Genomic DNA, 17204 nt, shown 5'->3' on the forward strand with positions numbered 1-17204 from the left:
CAGCGGTGAACCGACGACAGGGTCAGATGGCTCATTGATGCACGTGGGGAGCAAAGGTTGGCTCGTGTGGTCTGATCAAACAGAAGAGCTAATGTAGCTCAAATTGCTAAAGTTAATGCTGGTTCTGATAGAAAGGTGTCAGAGTACACAGTGCATTGCAGTTTGTTGCGTATGGGCCTGCATAGCCACACACCAGTCAGAGTGCCCATGCTGACCCTGTCCACCCCCACAAGTGCCAAAAGTGGGCACGTGAGCATCAGAACTGGACCATGGAGCAATGGAAGATTAGGCCACATCTTCCATTGCTCCATGGTCCAGTTCATCTTTTCTCTGTTAAAAAAAATGATAAATTAATGAAGCTGTAGTGACATGTAACCTGGCAAGTAAGCCTATCTTCATTCACACACTTGCAACACAGACCGCCTTGCAAAAAAACATATGTGAGAAATGCGGAATGGATAAAAATAACTCAAAAAATAAAAGAGGACATTTTAAATTTTATTTCCTCTTTCTTTCCATATCGTGAATAACAAATATGTATTTTAATTTGCTTGTTACACAACGGAGCCTAATTTATTATACTAATTATTTGACGTATGGCTTACTTTGACACTCAGAATTATTCATTGGCATCCTCACATAGGCTACTAAACTGCATTTTTTTCAATTGTTTGCGCGCTAGAGGTATGCTTTTATCGCGTGCAGAGTGATGTTAACATTTAAGCTTGCCGGTGAGAGAAAATGGCACTGTCAAAGAGTCTAAAGAGGAAAGTCGACAGCAAAAACGTGGGCATACAAAGAAGAATGAAAGACAACTGTGTTCATACCAGGTTTTGTGAATGCAAAGCCGGTGTGTCTTATCTGCAACAAAGTTGTGGCTGTTAGTAAAGAATATAATATCAGACGGCAGATAATATCAGAAAGCATGACACTTTTTTTGTGCTTGTTGTCTTGTAAAAAATTTTGATTAAAAGGAAGCTGAATTTGAGATGTTATTGTCCACGTGTTGGTGCTGAGGCCCCGCGTTATAAGCATATGTTTCAATGGTTCACTGTTTGTTTTTTCATACCACACATTTCATGACGGCTGTTTTAGAGGCGTGTCTAGCGATCCAGAGACTCTTTTGAATGTCTTTCAGAAATGTCTCTCAATTCATCCCAAAATAAAACGTTCTCATACTTTTTTTGAAGGCAAAATCTCTAAAGACAAATTTATTGTGAGTAACTGTCGTTGTAATTTCTCTCATTTGCACCGCCCGCTTCAAGCGGTGTTTGAACTTGTGTCTTTCCGCATGGGAGTCTGGAGATCTAACAATAAAGCTAAAGGCTGCAATTCTTTGCTTAAAACACTAGAGCTTCTCTTGACATGAGGTAGTTTACCTGCACAGCTCTCACTAGCTGGCCTCCATTACACTGGACAGTAATGACACTGGTCATGATAGAAATATTTCTGATCCAGCCACTATCAAAACAATCTGTCTGCGGGCACAGGCAAGATATTAGGGCCAAGTTACGGAGGACGTGCACAGAGTAACTGCAGAAAAATTACTGCCTTTTTAAAGCAATGTGAATCTGCCGGGGGGAAGAGGGGTGGGCGGCCTTTGGTCAGATATTTTTGCGAGAAGATGCTCAATGTTGAGACTGTCATCATATCTGTATTCATTTTATTATTTAATTAAACAAGATGTGGTTTTCTCTGTGAGATTTTTGTCCTACTTTGTAAAAAAGTTAATATATTAAAATGACATAGTTGAGACAAATAATGTAGCAATGTGACTTTCTGGATAACTACCTGGTTGATGACAGGTGGACACATCGTGAAATAGAAGTGAGAGCAGGCGGCTCACAGAACCTGGTGGGAGTCTTTGCATTAACTTTAGTCTCAAGGCATGCGCAGTTGCACACAAGAAAATCACCAATCATTGGACATGCCAATCAAACATCAATTTAAAGAATTATTAAAGTAATAATCATGAAATATTATGAATGGGACTCGAGTGAACTCGGGAATAACTCCAATTCCTAATATATTCAAGTACAGGTCAATACCAAGTCCATTACAAGACTAAGACCACGACTCTCGAGTACTACAACACTAATGTACAGGTTTCCAGCCTGAGCTACAGGTCGAAATCAAATAAAAAATAAATAATAAAAATGTCACAAATCCAAAAATTGCCATTTTTAAAATGGTATATTAAATGATCTGTTAAGAATGTTGTCCTGAAACTTCACAGACACACTCTGGGGCAACCCAGTCTCCTGCTACTGCGTATCTATACCACGAGTTTGCAATTTCATTTGGCGTAGTATTTACACGCCAAAGTCACATTTGGCGTATGTATGGTACGCGACACCCTCCCGTTAAACTTCCATTGATTGACAATGCGTATGTATTGCACGCAGATATTTATTATAGTCAATGTCATCATCATCATCGTCCCGCCCCTTCAATCGGACGAAGATTCACGATTTCATCTCGTGCATGTGCCGAAGCAGCATGCAGAAATATTGATTTAGAATACTTATTTCGAATTATTATTATTATTATTATTATTATTATTATTATTATTATTATTATTATTTTTATTTTTACAGAAACGTATTGTATATAACTTACTCAATCATTATCTCGAGTGGGGACGAATGTTGCCACTACATCTATAGCGCAACTGAGGATCATAATAATTTGAGGTTTTTTTTACAGTGTAATTCTAAACAATCCCCGACGGGGAAAGAAAAATGCTTGCAGAAGCTTCATTAATTCAATGTGAATAAATTATTGCTTGTTTACTTGTTCTATCTGCTTTTTTTTTTTAATGTTAAACGCGTTTTATTTGGTTGTGATTGTATTTGTAATAATAAAACTATAAACAATAAATATATAAATAAACAAAGAAATAAAGCAATAAATATTCCTTTGCTGATTTAGGAACCACCCACTCCCGCTTGAAAACCAATCAAAAGCATTTGTTTTAGCGCCATCATATCCCGCCCCCTCATTGTATGGTGCTCAAGTTCACCTCGTGCGACGTCATCATAGTCCAAGTCGTCAATCATCAGAATACCGAGTAAGTAATTAGCAAAAACATATATATGTAATTATATATTTAAAAAGTATCAGTTATTGCTAACTCAAATTATTGTAAATACAATTAATCGAACTTTTCTAAGTGAGCATGCTCATGTCGGCCTACAGTTGTCAGGCGGTTAATATCAGTTTAAAATAATTTCTCATTAAATGTTTTAGGGATAACATTTAGTGAGGGTCAACTGTGCGCAACCATTACTTTTTATTGATGCATCATATGTTTTTTGGTTACGTTATGATGATGAGCTCACACTACTGTATGCCCATGCCAGGCATTACGTGTAGATCACAGATGTGTGGATTTACAGCCCTGCACAATAATCACATTCTTTTAGGGTGTTTGTTACGATTTAGTATATAGCTGGATTAATGTGCGCTGACCGCCACAGTGTTCTTGTCAGAGAACTCAGAGTCATTGACAGATGATAGCCTTTTAATGAATGCTTTGGCATCAACATAGATGGACATGTGCAAGTTTTTTGTCCGTTACTCATGCAATGTCCTTAAAGTGTAAACAATCCAGCGAGCGAACTTTCTTCCCCGTCGGAATGGCGGATGCAGCTCTATAACGCTACGCATATTCTCAGTGTATTAAATGAGCGCAAGCTCCGCAGCTGCGCATGTTGCGCAATAGTCTGTGACGTGCAGCGCTGATTCAGTGCGCCTCTCCGGTATTATGCTGAACATGGAGAATTCAGAACAGCCGCCCCCACATTTGAGCAGCAAATGTGTTGATTAGTAGAATTCTTCATGTTTGCAGATATAACATATTTTCTGGCAGGCCTGGAAGTGGGATAAGGCGGGCTACCGGTCGGGTGTATATTTTACCTCCCACTTGAATTTCAACAGTCCGTACACAACCATCTTTGCTTGGAATGAGTTTCACCACATGACCTATTGGCCATTGGGCTCGTGGTAGATTGGGGTCAATTATCATTACCACGGTATCCAGTGCAAGTGGCTCTGTCGGCTGCTGCCACTTGTAGCGGGATTGAAGGGTTGGCAGGTATTCACGTAGGTAATGGATCCAGAACTGATCTATTAGGTTCTGGCAATGTCGCCATCTACGGCGTCCTATGGTTTCAGGAGCATAAACGGCTTGTGGCAAAGAAGCATCCCGCCGCCCCATTAGAAGCATATTTGGTGTTATAGGGTCAGGATTGGCCACATCCGATGACACGTATCCACGTGGCTTGGAATTGAGAATACCTTCCACTTCAACTAGGATGGTGTGAAGTACATCTTCTGACAATGATTGAGCTCCTACAGCAACCTGGAGTGCACTCTTGATAGAACGAATCTCCCGCTCCCATGCCCCGCCGAAGTGTGGCGCATTAGGGGGATTGAATTTGAACTCAATCTGGTAATCGGTCAGTTGTCGTTGAAGCTGTGGTTCCAATTCTTTGAATGCCATTCGAAGTTCCCTGTCAGCACCTCTAAAATTCGTCCCTTGATCGGAAATTATTTCTGCTGGTTTACCTCGCCTGGAAATGAATCTGCGGAGGGCCAGTAGGAAGGCATCTGTATCCATTGAATTAAGGAGATCCAAATGAATGGCACGTGTCGTCAGGCACTTAAAAATCACCCCCCACCGCTTCTCGTTTCGTCTGCCTATCTTGGCGATAAATGGCCCGAAACAGTCAACACCTGTTGAGAAGAAAGGTGGGCGGAAGATGCGGAGTCGAGACATTGGCAAATCTGCCATTTGAGGAACTTTAGGCTGTGCTCTCCATCTTTGACATTCGGGGCATTGAAGTTGGTACCTTTTGATGACTTGTCGACCTCTCAAGATCCAATACTGTCTCCTGATTTCTGCAAACAACCTTTCAGAGCCAGTATGTAACAGCCGTTCATCATAGTCTTTGATTAGAAGCATGGTAGCTGGATGACGAGGGTCGAGGACAATGGGATGGATATCAAGATCACTAACCTGCTGTAACTGCCGTAGCCTCCCACCTACTCTGATGAGACCCATTGTTTGGTCCAGTTCTGGCGCTAGATTTCTGAGTCTGCTGCTGATATGAACAGGCTGGTCAGCTCTTAGTGAAACAAGCTCTTCTGGAAAACTTTGTGCTTGGCAGGCTTGCAGGAGAATAGCTTCTGCTTCACGGTAGCTGTTAATTGAGTGAGTCTGGTTTGGCTCTGCCGCCCCGTGGCATTGCTGACGTACAGCTTCGACCAGTTCCTTCCATGATTCAAACTGGTTCACATCTGGGATATTTTGTGGCACAGATGCAAAACTGCAGAATGTCATCCCCTTTAGTTCGTTAGACTTGGGTAGCTGAGTGATGGGTGGTCTCTGAGGCCATTTATCTGGAGCTTGCAACAGGAAAGACGGCCCGTTACTCCATCTGCTAGGTCTAGTAAGCTCTAGAAGCGTTTTGCCTCGTGTCAAGTCATCAGCTGGATTATTAGGTGAGTCGACATAACGCCATGATCGCTGATCTGTCAGTTCTTGTATTTCGGATACGCGAGTGCCGACAAATACCTTGAACCGGCATGACTCTGACTGTAGCCATTCTAGGACTGTTGTCGAGTCTGTCCATAAGGTGGTCTGTTGCAAGAAGGAAGACAATTCCGTCTGGATTAATTTTGCCAGCTGTGCTCCAGCCAGCGCCGCACACAACTCTAGCCGTGGCACGGTCTGTTGGCGTTTAGGGGCCACTTTTGACCTGGCCATTATGAATGAGACATTGGTGATGCCCTCATCAGATGTACAGAGGTAGGCTACTGCTCCATACGCCCTCTCCGACGCGTCACAGAAAACATGCAGGTGGTGCACAAATCTAGAACTATCCATTGCTTCAGGAACATAGCAACGTGGGATTGAAACTGTGCTGAGGTGTGGTAACTCCTTCTCCCAGATATTCCAAGACTCGCGCAGTTCAGCAGGGAGGTCTGGGTCATCCCAGTCTCTTTTCTTCGACCATAGCTGCTGTATGAGAATCTTGGCTCTGGTGGTATAAGGCGTGATGAAACCCAATGGGTCATACTGACTCGCTAGTATCTTGTAAACTGTACGCATTGTCAGTACTGAATGTTCGATAGGTCGATATCTGTAACCCAGTGTGTCAGTTCTACAATTCCAGCAGAGTCCTAATGCAGGTTCTTGAGGGTCACAGCGTTTGTACTCCAGCCACCGTTCCATGTCCTGGGATCTGGCATCAGATGGTAAGTGAGCTACTACTGATGATTGGTTGCTAGTCCACTGCCTGATTTCAAATCCGCCATCCGCCAATAGTGCACGCAAGTCATCCACTCTACTCTTGGCTGCCTCCGCAGTAGGTAGACTCTCCAGACAATTATCAACATAGAAACTAGATTCGACATTCTGGATGAGGTCAGAAGTGCTGCGTGGGTGTTCTTTGACGTGCTTTTGTAGCGCATAGATGGCACAGCAGGGACTACTGCTGGTCCCGAACGGCAGCACCTGCCATTCATATACTTGCGGTGGAATCTCTCGTTGCAAGTCTCGCCAAAGGAATCTTAGTAAGGGTCTGTCCTCAGGCAACAGGCGAACCTGGTGAAACATACCCTTAATGTCTCCACTGATCGCAACACGGTGCAGTCGAAATCGCAGTAGGACTCCGAGGAGGGATGGTCCCAGGTTTGGTCCTGGCAGGAGTTGCTCATTGAGAGAAGTACCCTTGTATACAAATGAACAATTGAACACCAGACGTGCCTTTCCATTGTGGTAGACGAGGTGATGTGGCAGATACCAGGATTCTTCAGATTCATTAGCTTCTTTAGCCGTGATCTCCTTGACATAACCTGCATGAATTAGTCTATTCATCTCACCTTGATAGGCAGCTGCCTTCTCTGGTTGATCTCGAAGTCTCCTTTCAGTACTGCGGAGATTGGCAAGCACAGCTTCTTGAGGAACACGCAGCTTTGGGGAATCATCAGTTCTTAACAAGGGAGTGGCATAGCGTTGAATTCCATCAATTAGCACCCTACAGGTCTTGCTGTCTAATATCTTGATAGAATCTTGGTCCTGTTTCGAACGAGTTAACAGCTTTTCACTGCGGTAAGGTAGAGAATCTAGCTGCCACAATCTCTCAACATCTCTGTAGAGGGTATCATAGGCTGCTGAAGCGGTAATGAAATAACTCTGATGAGTGGAGGTTGCTCGATTTGGAAGACCTTCGGGACCTTGAAGAGCCCAGCCTAGTTTTGTACGGACAGCGACTGGCCCAACCTCCGTGCCTCCATAGACGGTTTCTACCGCTGTGATCAGAGTGCTATTATCTGAGCCAATCAGCAACAGGGGCAGAACATTCTTGAATGACTGCAAAGGAATATCTCTCAAGTGCGCATATCGTCGTTGTAGAGCTTTGACTGGGTAGCTCTGTTCCACTAGATCTAATCCATCTGCAGTGAAGGCATTGTGGATTCTGTATCTGACTCCTGGTTTGGTTCTGGAGGACACATCGAAGGTAACAATTGAGCCAGCCAGGAATGTGACATCGGGACGGATAGTACGTAAGGCTAAAGTTTCCTCCTTCCCTTCCAGCTGAAGCTGTTGAGCAGCAGCAGGTATCAGCATGGTACGTTCAGCTCCATCGTCTAATATTGCAAAGGTCTCGATAGCTCTGTCCTTATTATGTAGAAGCACAGGAACAACTTTCAGTAGTACTCGGCCTGAGGGACTTGAAGGTGTGAGGTAGATCCTACTGTTTAGTGCACTGGTAGGCTTAACCTTGGCTCGCTCTTCAGCAATCCCATGGAGGACCTGGAGATGTATCTCCCCACAGATTCCACAAGGTTTCTTTAGGTTACAGTCCTCTGGGCAGTGAGAACGGCCACATTTCCAGCACCGTTTCCCTTCTGCTATCCATTGCATGAGGTTGTCTGTAGATTGCTCCTTCATTTCTGAGCACTGTGTTATATAATGCTCTTTGCTGTGGCAGAACAGACAATGGACTTTGGACTTCTTCCATTGAGTGGGTGGAGGTACCGGTTTAGGTGCTTTGACGCTTTGTGGCTCTGTGCCATGGTAGACTGAAGTGCTCTGTCCCTTTGATCGAGTTGAAGCCCTTCCCTGAAGTGAATAAGAGTATTTCTCTTTCTGATAGCGTTCAACTAGTCGACTGGACAGACGCTGTTGTTGAGCTTTACCCTGCAGCCAACCAGAAAAGTCCTGGAGATTATATGGGTTAAGGCTGGTGACATTCAGCTTGCCTTGCATCTGTAGAAACTCAATGAAATTGTCCCTGAGATATTTGGGCAGTTTGCTGAGGAGCCTGTCTACATGGGAACAACAGCTGAGTTCAATGCCTCTCGGGCCCTCCAGAGACAGCAACATACTCACAAGAAGATGAACCCTTAAGGCGAATGACTGGAAACTAAAAGCTTCACCGACCTTCACATCTGGAGCGTTGAGTATGGCTGCTATTTCGCTCTGTGCTAATTGATGTGGCTGTCCATAGTGCAACTGTAGAGCCTGCATCGCTGCTGTATATGGCTGAGCTTCGTGCCGACAAGACTGTCCAATCATTTGAGCCTCTGGGAGCTTAAGATGTTCAAGCAACACATGATATTTGTATTTCTCTGACAGCTCAGGATGTGGGTCTAGTAGATTATCCAGAGCTAGTTTCAGATTGGCAAATTCCCTTTCACTGTCTACAGCAAAGTCTGGTATGGAAGGTTTTGGGGCTCCATATAAACTAATGGGAGGTGGAGGAGCTGCTTGACAATTGGCATACTGGGGCCAAGTTACTTGTGCTGGGTAGTGAACACTATGTGCACCAGCATATCTAGGCTGTGCTGAGTCAGCACCAGGATAATTGGGATGGCAATCAGCATAAACCGAAGGTACAGATTGTTGCGTCGTATGCATTGCAGATGGAGGATTAGTGGCCCATTGCTGCTGAGACCAAAAGGGGGCGCCCTCAACCTTTATAGACCTTTTAATTCCAGGAGGTAATTTATCTTCATATTGCCGGTGTGGGAGTAACTGTCCTTGTAGAGCTGTATAAGGAGCTGTAGGAGGTTGTGGAGACACAAAGCATGACGATGGAATTGAGTGGACTGAACTCACATCATTCAGTGGAAGTGTTTGCTGGGTGGAATGAGCTCTTATGGAACTATGTGCAACGTTCTGTATAACTGGAACTTGTGCGAGCGGAGATAATTCGTCTCTCCTTTGTTCAGGGCTCATTATATCAGGCTGAGAGTCTGGAAAGTCAACTGGTGTCTTTGTGGTGTGTGGAGCAGTCGAGGTAATGTTATGAACTGGCTCAGGGGAAAGTGCTCCCTTCTGAGATGCTATAGCTGCTTCTTGGAGTGAAAGGTTGTCTGCTTCCTCCTCCTCTAGGAAGGCATTAATACGTTTTAACATATCCTGTCGACGCTGCTGCCTTTTCTCATAAAGTGACAGTCGGCTTGTAAGCTGTGAAATCTCAGCTGACTCCTCCCTCTCAGCTGCATTGATGTTCTCCATTAATTCCCTCAGGGACATTTTATCCATTGCTCGGTCTTGCTCGACTTTACGTACTGGTGTAGACATACTCGGCGAAGATAACGCTCTGACACCAGCTGGGGGACTAGTTGCTCTTGGAAAATTATAGTCCATAACATAGTCTTCCAGATGCTGAGGAAGCTTACTCTGTCTCACTGGTCTCCCTGCTGGCTGATCTGGACTGGACGGGTTATCATTGGGCAATGACATTTCTGTAGTAGTCAGATCCGGCTCGAAGGACCATGTTACGATTTAGTATATAGCTGGATTAATGTGCGCTGACCGCCACAGTGTTCTTGTCAGAGAACTCAGAGTCATTGACAGATGATAGCCTTTTAATGAATGCTTTGGCATCAACATAGATGGACATGTGCAAGTTTTTTGTCCGTTACTCATGCAATGTCCTTAAAGTGTAAACAATCCAGCGAGCGAACTTTCTTCCCCGTCGGAATGGCGGATGCAGCTCTATAACGCTACGCATATTCTCAGTGTATTAAATGAGCGCAAGCTCCGCAGCTGCGCATGTTGCGCAATAGTCTGTGACGTGCAGCGCTGATTCAGTGCGCCTCTCCGGTATTATGCTGAACATGGAGAATTCAGAACAGTGTTTATCTTTGCCATTCCTGAAATACTTTTCATGAAAATAAATTAGTCTTTATTATTCTTTAATAAGTATGTTGCTTTTGAGAGGTAGACTTTTAAGGTTTTTAAAAGAAATTTCTTCTGCTAACCAAGGCTGCATTTATTAATTAAAAATACAATAAAAAGAGTAGTATTGTGAAATATTAGTACAATTAAAAATAATGGTTTTCTATTTGAATATATTTTACAAAGTAATTTATACTTTGTGATCAAAGCTGAATTTATCATCATTACTCCCGTCTTTAGAGTCTTTAGAGAATTTGTTGCTCAAGAAACTTTTATTGTGTACAATATTTTTTCTCAGAAATATTTGATGAATAGAAAGTTCAAAAGAACAGTATTTTATTTTAAATATAATAATTTGCAACATTATAAATGTCTTTACTATCAACTTTTGATCAATTAAATGCATCCTTGCCGAATAAAAGTATTAATTTCTTTCATTTCTTAAAAAGGAAACAAAAACTAATCTTACTGACCCCAAACGCTTGAATGGTAATGCATAATTTTACAAAAGCTTTATATCTCAGATAAATGTTGTTATTTTAAACTTTCTATTCACCATTGATAATAATAAAATAAAACTCTTAAGCAGCAAATCTTACCATTTACAAACTTTTGAATGGTGGTGTGTGTATGTTTATATATATATATATATATATATATATATATATATATATATATATATATATATATATATATATATATATATATATATATATATATATATATATATATATATATATATATACAGCTCTGAAAAAAATTAAGAGACCACTTAAAATTGATATGTATGTATGTATGTATGTAATATATATATATATATATATATATATATATATATATATATATATATATATATATATATATATATATATATATATATATATATATAATATATACACACACACACACACATACATACATACATACATACATACATATCTCAAGAAATCAATTTTAAGTGGTCTCTTATTTTTTTCCAGAGCTATATATATATATATATATATATATATCTCAAACGATATACTTATCAAAGATTAATTTATCTTTAAGTTTTGTATGTGATATCTATCTATTATGCTATGTCAAATTTACACATTTTGTTTTGTTTTAGTATAGTCCAAATGCCAGGTGCAACTTTACGCCAATGTCCACACTGCCGGATCAAGATGAACTGCAGACACCGGTCTTGTGTTAAGGTGATTGTGCATAATTAACACTGTTTATTTATATGGAATTGCATTTGTTTTAATACTCAATTTAATTATGCTTTCCCTTATTGTAGTGTGGAAAATTGCTTGATTTTAAATATAAGCAATCAGTGCGTTTGGCAAAATTTCGTGACCAAGCCCATCAGTGGGCTAAAACAACAGTTAAGTCACGGAATCAGTCAAAAGTCCTTGACAATTTAGCCATCATGGTAAGTTCAGCATCCTAATTTCTTTACTTCACCCTTTGTTCTAAACTAAAACATTTATGTAAGAGACTTTATAATATAAAGATGTTTTACAAACAAGTACATAATACATTAATACATTTGCATGGATAAATAGTAATTTAATAAAATTAAAAGCGGCGCCTCGTGGTTCCATCCCAAAGAGGCATGAAATCGCTCTCACAGACATTTTCCTGGACCGTTCCCACCTGGTGGAATGACCTGCCGATCTCAATTTGTGCTGCCGAGTCTGTAGCCATTCTTAAAAAACATCTTAAGACACATCTTTTCCAATTGCACTTGACCAATACAGAATAGCACTTACTGATCACCACCGCAACGACCAAAAAGCGCACACTCCTGGATCATATCGACGTCTCTCATCCGGATTTGTGCCTTCAGGCGGCTATGTTACATAGTTATCATAGGTATCATAATCCTGTGTACTGTATTTTGCGTACGTGAGTTTTTGTTGTAGATGGCTATTGCTGCGCGTTTAGCTAGAATGCCATACAAAACCAACCCATTGGGCCACTGAATCTGCATTAACGACAACAGCTGGGGCAACAGCCTTAGTCCTAATGGGTTGTTATCATAGCTATCAAAATCCAGTGTTCAGCATTTTGCGTACGTGAGTTTTTGTTGTAGGTGGCTATTGTAGATGGCTATTGTAGATGGCTATAAAAAAATCAAATAAAATTTAAAAAAAAACTTGTGTACTGTGCTAATTAACTGAGACTTCTTACAGCTCTTACAGGTTGTTGGCCTTGTCTGTTTCGTTGCTTCTATTGCTCTACCCTTTTTTGTAAGTCGCTTTGGATAAAAACGTCTGCTAAATGATTAAATGTAAATGTAAGAACTCTTATAAATAAAAGCGCTAATAAGCATTTGGGAAAGTCATACATCATTGCAGCTGCCATTAGAAGCTCTGGTTCTAAGAGAAAGTTGAACTACTGCACATGCACAATGACTAAATCAAAACAAAATCTACAGGTTTAACTCTACTGTATTTGATCTTATGACACTGGTCATGTCGGATTTATTGCTAATTTTACTATATGTTTTGAACTTTTTTTTTCTCATTTTTGAAAGCTGTACTATTATTCTATTTTAGATGGAAAAACTTAAAGCGCTGGGATATGTTCCTCTTCTTCTACTGGGGAAGTGTTCAAAGGCCCATAAGTGGACAGCGGAGGTCCAGTGTCCCTTTGAGTTCCCACATGAGGGGCATCAGGTGATGGAAAAAATGCTCATACTCTTTGAGCATATTTTAAAAGGTAAATAAAAAATTGGCAAGCACTGATACTTAAATGATTGTATAAAATTTTAATGTGTACAGAAAGTTCTGTAGCTGTACAAGTTACTACGTTAAACTGCAGTTTATTTTAAAGTTATTTTTTAATATGTATTTTAATATGACTTTAATTGTACTTTTTAAGGTTTCGGCCCAGAAAAAGAACAAGAGGTCACAGAAGGTAATGAAGCAGAACGGCAGGACTTGAACAAGACTGTAGAAGATGAGGAGGACATTACACTGGAGAACAATGTAGAAGTGGAACAACAGATAGAAAGTGGGGAGGAAGAACCAGAGAGGCCTGTTGAGGAACAGAGTTTCAAAAGTCCAGAAAAAGATCAAGAGGAGACAGAGGGTAATAGAACAGAGAGTCAGGACATAAACGAGGCTTTAGAAGATGAAGAGGACATTTTATCAGAGAACAATGTAGAAGTGAGGATGAAGGAAAGATTGGACGATGAAGAGCAGATCGAAGAACAACTTCCAGAAAGTGGGGGGGGAGAACTAGAGAGGCCTGAAGAAGGGGAAATTAAAGTGACAAAAAAGACTAAACAGGCAAAGACGAAGAAGAAAGAGGCAAAGAAACAAAAGATTAGTGCACTTAAGATGGATGAAATGGATGAGAGAAAAGAGACAGAGGGAGTCGTATTAAAACCAGATTGGTAAGTAGAAAAAGATGAGGCGAAGCAATGACTCTAGACATAGGAAAACATTACCGTCCTATTATTCATTAAGGGGAGAAAGTGTAACGCACAACATGGCAAATCAATCCCACCTTCTAAATAATATAATCAATCATTGATTAGAAAAGTCACTACTGTTTTAAAGATGATCACTTTGTGTCTTTACGGGACTTTGAGTAAAGCCTGTACAATGAGCAAAGAACAATGTGAACTCAGGCTCAATGAAAACTGTTCTTTGACATGTACTTGAACAAACCAAAAACTTATTTTTTACTTTACAGCAAATCAGCTGTCAACATGGCAGCCAAAAGAAAGCGGCAAACAACTACAGACACAGGTAAGAAATGTTTAACAATTCAGTTTTCAGTGGTCTTAAAATGAAAGGACCACAGCCATGCACAGTTTAGCTACAACCAGTTCCAACTCACACCAGGTAGTAACGTTGAAGACCTGGGCTGCTTTTAGCCAAGACAAAATGTTGCCAAACGTTTTTTTAATGGAAACGGCTGTTCTGATGACATGAGTTTCAACTATGGCAGCTGAGAAGGCTATTCTTTTTTATATTTTTGCTATATTTTTACTATGAAACTCTTATGACAAACATGTCTTCTAATATCTTCAATTGTTGTGTATACCGAGCTGCAGCAGACACATTTGTAAAAGAATTTCCTTGGACCCATTGTGCATTGTCCTGTCTCTTTAATACCGCATGGTTTATATACATGTTTCTGCTGATTGGGCATTTTGACACACCCACCAAACAAGAGAAAACACTTAAACCCACCGTTTCCAAAGAAACATGTCTATTTTGTTTAATATGGTATTCAACCTGGAAACTGTAGCAAAACGTTACACACTGGTTTAAGCTTGAATGTTCCCCTTGATTAGCTGGATCAGGTGTGTTTGATTAGGGTTGGAGCAAAACTGTTTTGAGCTGTGGCCCTCTAGGAACAGTTTCAGACCAGTGTTTTGGCTTTTTGCATAAGTAGTCTATTATACATTGTCATCCATTTGGAAAATTCTCAAAATGTTGATGTTTATATTTTTTGTTTCAGTGCTGTTTAGATTTTTTGATGTTTAAAAATGGGTTTGCTTTGTAATTTTTAGACATTCTCTGTTCTAGTTATTAAGTAATTAATACATTTCTAACCAAATTACATTTGTACAGATTGTCCATTCCATGCGTCTCTGGATGTATTTCCAGTGGAATTTGTATCCAAGACACGTCTTAGAAAGGTTGGTATTAAGCTGTATCTACAATCTGTCAATGCTGTGTTTCATAATAGCATAACCTTTTCATGTACAGTAAATGTATTTAAATAATTTATTAAATGTATTAAATTAAGTAGTTAATGTATGTTTTTGTTCAACCTATGAATGCATCAGAATTCCAAAATATTTAGCTCCTTTGTAATGTTAATAAGTTCACATTGAATGTATGCTAATGTGAAGAGTACTTTATTGCAAAAAATTAAACATCTTGAATGGAGTGCTTACTTTATACAGTGTTGGCTTCTACAGTGTAATATAATTTATTAACTATACAGCATGTACAGTTGCACTTCAGTCTGTTACGCTTTGTTTGAGTTGCATTTATGGGTCAGTTTTGGTTAAGATGATAAGAATCCTAAATTATGAATTGTAATTGAAATGTCATATTTCATGCTTTGATGACAACCTACTTTAGTGTGTTTTTTACAGGTGTGGGTCATGCCATGTTGGAGCATTGGGTGTGGAGAAAGGTTGGGGCATGTTAGGTCTTTATAATTGGTAGTGAAAGCTGTCTGTTAAGGTTAGGGATAGGGTTAAGGGTTCGTTTCTGTTGTAGCATTCACTTTTCAGCACGCCACCTTTCAGTACACCCATTACTCCGACCTGCAGCTACCCGTCTCTGTTTTTGTGCTGGTGTGTTCCTGTACCACAGTAATACCCCATGAGGATGATGGGGGTGGCTGTCAATGGTGCTTTGTTCAAAGTTTTTAAGTTACATTGAATGCTTTAAAAATGAAGTAAGTGAGGTAATGATGTTTAAAGATGGAAATGTAATGATTTTTTTTGTATTTGGCTCTTTTTTTCTTACTTAATTCACAGGGACGTAAAGAGGTGCTGGTGCATTGGTTGCCATGTCCATCCTGGTAAGAATAAGTAAACCTATATGGCAACTTAATGCACCACTATAGTTCTAATTTATTATTTGTTGTTTTGACTCTTTTTTCCAGTAGGAAGACTTGGCCACCCACCTGGCAGCCTGAAGATCATGTTGAAATTACACTTGCTCAATGTTAATTACATTACCGCTACATTATGACCGTTATTTGTTTTTGTTTTTTTGAGCCACTGTTATAGTGGGCAAATAAAGTTTTGTGGTTTACAATGTCTGTTTATATCTTTTTACCTTTTTATCAAAATTATATACCAGTTATCACTGTAAAGCTGCTTGTAAAGTGCTATATACAAAAAAGTGACTTGATTTTACACACACAATATAGTCTCCAGTTCCTGATTAGCTATACCTGCATATTTTTGGAGTGCAAAAGACACTGGTGCACCCTGAGGAAACCCACAGCAACACTGGGAAAAACCATCAATCATGAAGGGTTCATGAAAATATGAAGTCATTTGTAGTCTTACATAGTTGTGTATGTACAGTATCATATATACTTTTCTCTTTAGTAAATATATGGATATGAATTCTCACAAGACTAGAGGCTAGATGTACAAGGTATATTATAGTGTCATATATAAGCACATAAACAGATTGCTCCAAATGGGACCAGTGAGTTGAGTCTAGAGAAAGTGAAGTGCCACTACTGCATTAATGCATAAGATATTTAGTAAATACTATAGTGAAATTGTTGCAAATCTATCCTTAATAGTCAAACAATGCTTTTAATAGTATAAAATATAGTACAATAATACAGATAATAGTGCACACATCCCTTCTGAACAAAATATATTGGGTTACAAAAAGTTACAGCTGAGAAAGAAATTGTGTGAGGACAAAACTTTTGAAAAAATTTGTATATGTATGCATATATATATATATATATATATATATATATATATATATATATATATATATATATATATATATATATATATATATATATTTTTTTTTTACAAAAGTTTTATCCTCACACAGTTTCTTTCTCAGCGGTAACTGTTTGTATATAAATGCTTACAAATACATTTTTAAATAATCTGTCCATTCACCCCATGAACCTGGAAGATGCTGTCATAAATGACCATATATGGATAAATTCGTGTGACGCTTCTACTCATCTTCCCTTGGCACCGCGTGGCACACGTGGGATTCGCTGTGATTGGATAATCTTTTTTACCCATATACAAAACGTTTAATGTTGCAAAGTACGTTTTGCTGTTATTATTACGTCAGTAATGCATTCAGTTAACAATGTGGTGTTGCTGTGTTGTGAGGAATTACCCCCATTAGCGATATCCTAACCCTAACCCTAGCATATTTTCTCTGAACTACAAATAACAGCGCCATATTTTTTGCGTTCCTTCGGTAAATTGACATAGGCTTATGGGTAATGTAGTTTAAAAGGTTTAATAACAAACTGGATAAAGTACTAT

General features: G+C 39.7%; 1 protein-coding gene across 2 annotated transcripts; it reads left to right on the forward strand.

Moving 5' to 3' along the window:
• The first annotated feature begins 2995 nt into the window (after positions 1-2995).
• Positions 2996-15974, forward strand: LOC137045146 (histone-lysine N-methyltransferase, H3 lysine-79 specific-like). Of its 2 annotated transcripts, none has more exons than XM_067421660.1 (9): positions 2996-3070; positions 11310-11394; positions 11481-11615; positions 12745-12907; positions 13070-13586; positions 13889-13944; positions 14776-14843; positions 15699-15742; positions 15827-15974. In XM_067421660.1, the coding sequence occupies exons 1-9, from the start codon at positions 3006-3008 to the stop codon at positions 15891-15893; spliced, it is 1200 nt and encodes a 399-aa protein (XP_067277761.1). In that variant the 5' UTR covers positions 2996-3005; the 3' UTR covers positions 15894-15974. The 2 variants fall into 2 exon arrangements, with proteins under 2 accessions (XP_067277761.1, XP_067277762.1); XM_067421661.1 differs by having other exon boundaries at positions 15830-15974.
• Positions 15975-17204: the final 1230 nt, after the last annotated feature.

The sequence above is a fragment of the Pseudorasbora parva genome, chromosome 17 (genome assembly GCF_024679245.1).
Source record: "Pseudorasbora parva isolate DD20220531a chromosome 17, ASM2467924v1, whole genome shotgun sequence".
Classification (NCBI taxonomy): Eukaryota; Metazoa; Chordata; class Actinopteri; order Cypriniformes; family Gobionidae; genus Pseudorasbora; species Pseudorasbora parva.

Coding starts and splice junctions, on each gene's coding strand:
- LOC137045146 (XM_067421660.1), top strand. CDS start 3,006: ATGGTGCTCAAGTTCACCTCGTGCGACGTCATCATAGTCCAAGTCGTC. Junction 11,395..11,480: donor GACACCGGTCTTGTGTTAAG/GTGATTGTGCAT, acceptor CCCTTATTGTAG/TGTGGAAAATTGCTTGATTT. Junction 14,844..15,698: donor CCAAGACACGTCTTAGAAAG/GTTGGTATTAAG, acceptor CTTAATTCACAG/GGACGTAAAGAGGTGCTGGT.